The sequence below is a fragment of the Tripterygium wilfordii genome, chromosome 3, assembly GCF_013401445.1.
Source record: "Tripterygium wilfordii isolate XIE 37 chromosome 3, ASM1340144v1, whole genome shotgun sequence".
Taxonomy (NCBI): domain Eukaryota; kingdom Viridiplantae; phylum Streptophyta; class Magnoliopsida; order Celastrales; family Celastraceae; genus Tripterygium; species Tripterygium wilfordii.
The window spans coordinates 11,580,521-11,582,757 of record NC_052234.1 but is presented as its reverse complement, the minus strand read 5'-3'; the positions used below and the strand labels follow the sequence as shown (position 1 = coordinate 11,582,757).

Below are 2,237 nucleotides of genomic sequence, written 5' to 3'. Positions count from 1 at the left end.
GAAGGGGACAAATTCATAAGTTAATATATTTTATAAAGTAAAAAAAATTGAGTGCTCAAATATAAGAGACTTTCTAATTCCGCCGGTGGATAGACATAGTTTTATCTTAGTCATTATTTATGGAATTAATTAATAATTTTTGAGCCGAACAATTCAAGTTCTATCCCTAATCACTTAGAGGTAGTGATTATCACCATCTGTTTTTTTTAACTCGACACCTCTCTAAGAGATATCACACATATGAATCTTATCTGAGCTATTCGTGATTTTCAGTCATTATCACCACTTAAGTTATGAGAAATGCCAGATTGGTCCTACCGCGAGACCATCTTGACCGCCAGACCAAATAAAGTCAATAAGTCATTTACTCTACTAGAAAACACGTGGCAGAAGTTGATTAGTTCTCATACTCCCAAACGTTGTGCCAACGGCCTCCTATGTAATTTACTGTCACTTTGCTTTACAGCCCATACATGTACTTCAAAATTAAATGTTCACCGCTAGTGGCCAACACAACATTTTACAGTTTACGTAAAAGAGAAACAAGATTGACCTCTCGTATTCTACACTAAAATATAACGGTCCAGATCTTGCCATATCATATACACCTCAATCTTTAATTGACCTTAGTCATACGTGGCACTATCCGAACGGTGGTTTCAGCTCTAGTACAAAGCAAAATACTTAACCGTCTAATCCATTTAAACTGAATTGAATGCGTAAATAAACAAAAAAAAACCAACAGTTACACCGCCGGCAATTTTTTTTCGCCTATTGTGAACTGCGGTCCGACTACTAAATATCTTAAACTAGATCTTCTACAGCAGTAATGTTCTCCGTTATGTGAGAAGGAGAAGGCGACGGTGTATAATATGGAGGGGAGGCACAAGGCGTTGAAAACGGCGTCGCATCGTCGACGTCGTCAGGAACAACTACAACCACATCCTCCATGCACACACGTGTCTCCCTTGCGTCATTCTCCACAGAGGAACTGTTATGATCAAATTCATCATCCTCCCTCTCCTCCTCCTTGATGGTGAACAGCATCCTAGACGGTCCGTACAGTTTCTCCCACCTCACCAGCTCATCGTCACCCGACTCTGTCCGCCGCGGAACTGCGTCAGGCTCTACGCGTGTCTGGCTTTTCCAACAGAAAAAGTAGAGAAGCTCCTTGGACGGCGAGGACAACTGCTCCTCGGGATACTCTACAGCTGTGCTACGTCGCTGGAAACTTCGCCGTCGCCAGAGGACGTATAATACATCGATTATTAATGCTAGCAGACACACTACGAAGACTACTGTGAGTGAGATCCCAATCTTGCTCAGTCCCTTCATGGCTACTTGTTAGTTATGTTTTTGAAACTAAAATAAGACGTCTGCGTGGTGAAGATTTTCAGATTTTCTTAAAGGGATGGGTTACCGGTGGATGACCGGAGAGGAGGGTGAAGAGAAGGTTTTTGGTGCTTAGAGGGCTCTAGGTGTCGCAGGTTTCCGGTGGCAATCTGGATAGAATGCAAGAGGGAGGAAAGAAGGAAAGTTAAAGGATGTTTCGTCTTGGAAAATGTGGGTAGGAGAAAAGAAAGCGTAATTCAGGAGAGTCGATTACGTGGATTAGGGTGACGTGTACTTGCTTTTTATAATTTGAATTGGTTAGGCGGATGAGAAGTTACTATCGTGGACTATCTATTGAACAGTCTGAGGCCCAATTTCCTGTTTTCCTTTCATTTTCTTTTGAAAGTTACGTAAAAAAATCAACACTAAACAAACTTCTAAGGATTAGGATTTATACTAATAAAGAAAATCAGTTAATTAATGTAATATGTCTACGGGTATAGAAGGGTGAGGTGATATCTGTAGGCCCGAGGCCCGACTTAATACGTGGACTGGACTTTTATTAGTAGATGGTTATTTTGGGTCAAGCGTGCTCAAGCGAGGTCCAATTCAGTTAGACATGGGCTTTACTAATGGACTGGACTTGTATGTATCATTTTCATTTAACAGGCCCAGTTATGGCCCATTCGGCTAACGGATTTCCTTAAGCCCAACTATTAGAAGCAAAATGATGGGTAATACCAAAAGCAGAATCTCTCAAAACAAGAAGAAATATTGCCTTAAGAAAACGACCCAACAGTGATGAAAAGAAGCACAGCATTCATCTCCAAACTCAGAAAAACATGCATGGTGGGTTGATATTCGCGTCTGCTGCTACCTCCTCTTGCCTTTTTTGACCAAGTCTT

The 2,237-nt window shown here is 41.3% G+C and overlaps 1 protein-coding gene across 1 annotated transcript; it reads right to left on the bottom strand.

The window, feature by feature from the left end:
* Nucleotides 1-804: 804 nt before the first annotated feature.
* On the bottom strand, nt 805-1,335 carry LOC119995654. Its single transcript, XM_038842157.1, has one exon. It carries the CDS (start codon nt 1,333-1,335, stop codon nt 805-807), a length of 531 nt encoding a protein of 176 aa, XP_038698085.1.
* Between the last annotated feature and the right edge of the window lie 902 nt (nt 1,336-2,237).

Bases quoted from the DNA above. Each gene is read 5' to 3' on its own strand.
- LOC119995654 (XM_038842157.1), bottom strand. From the start codon at position 1,335: ATGAAGGGACTGAGCAAGATTGGGATCTCACTCACAGTAGTCTTCGTA.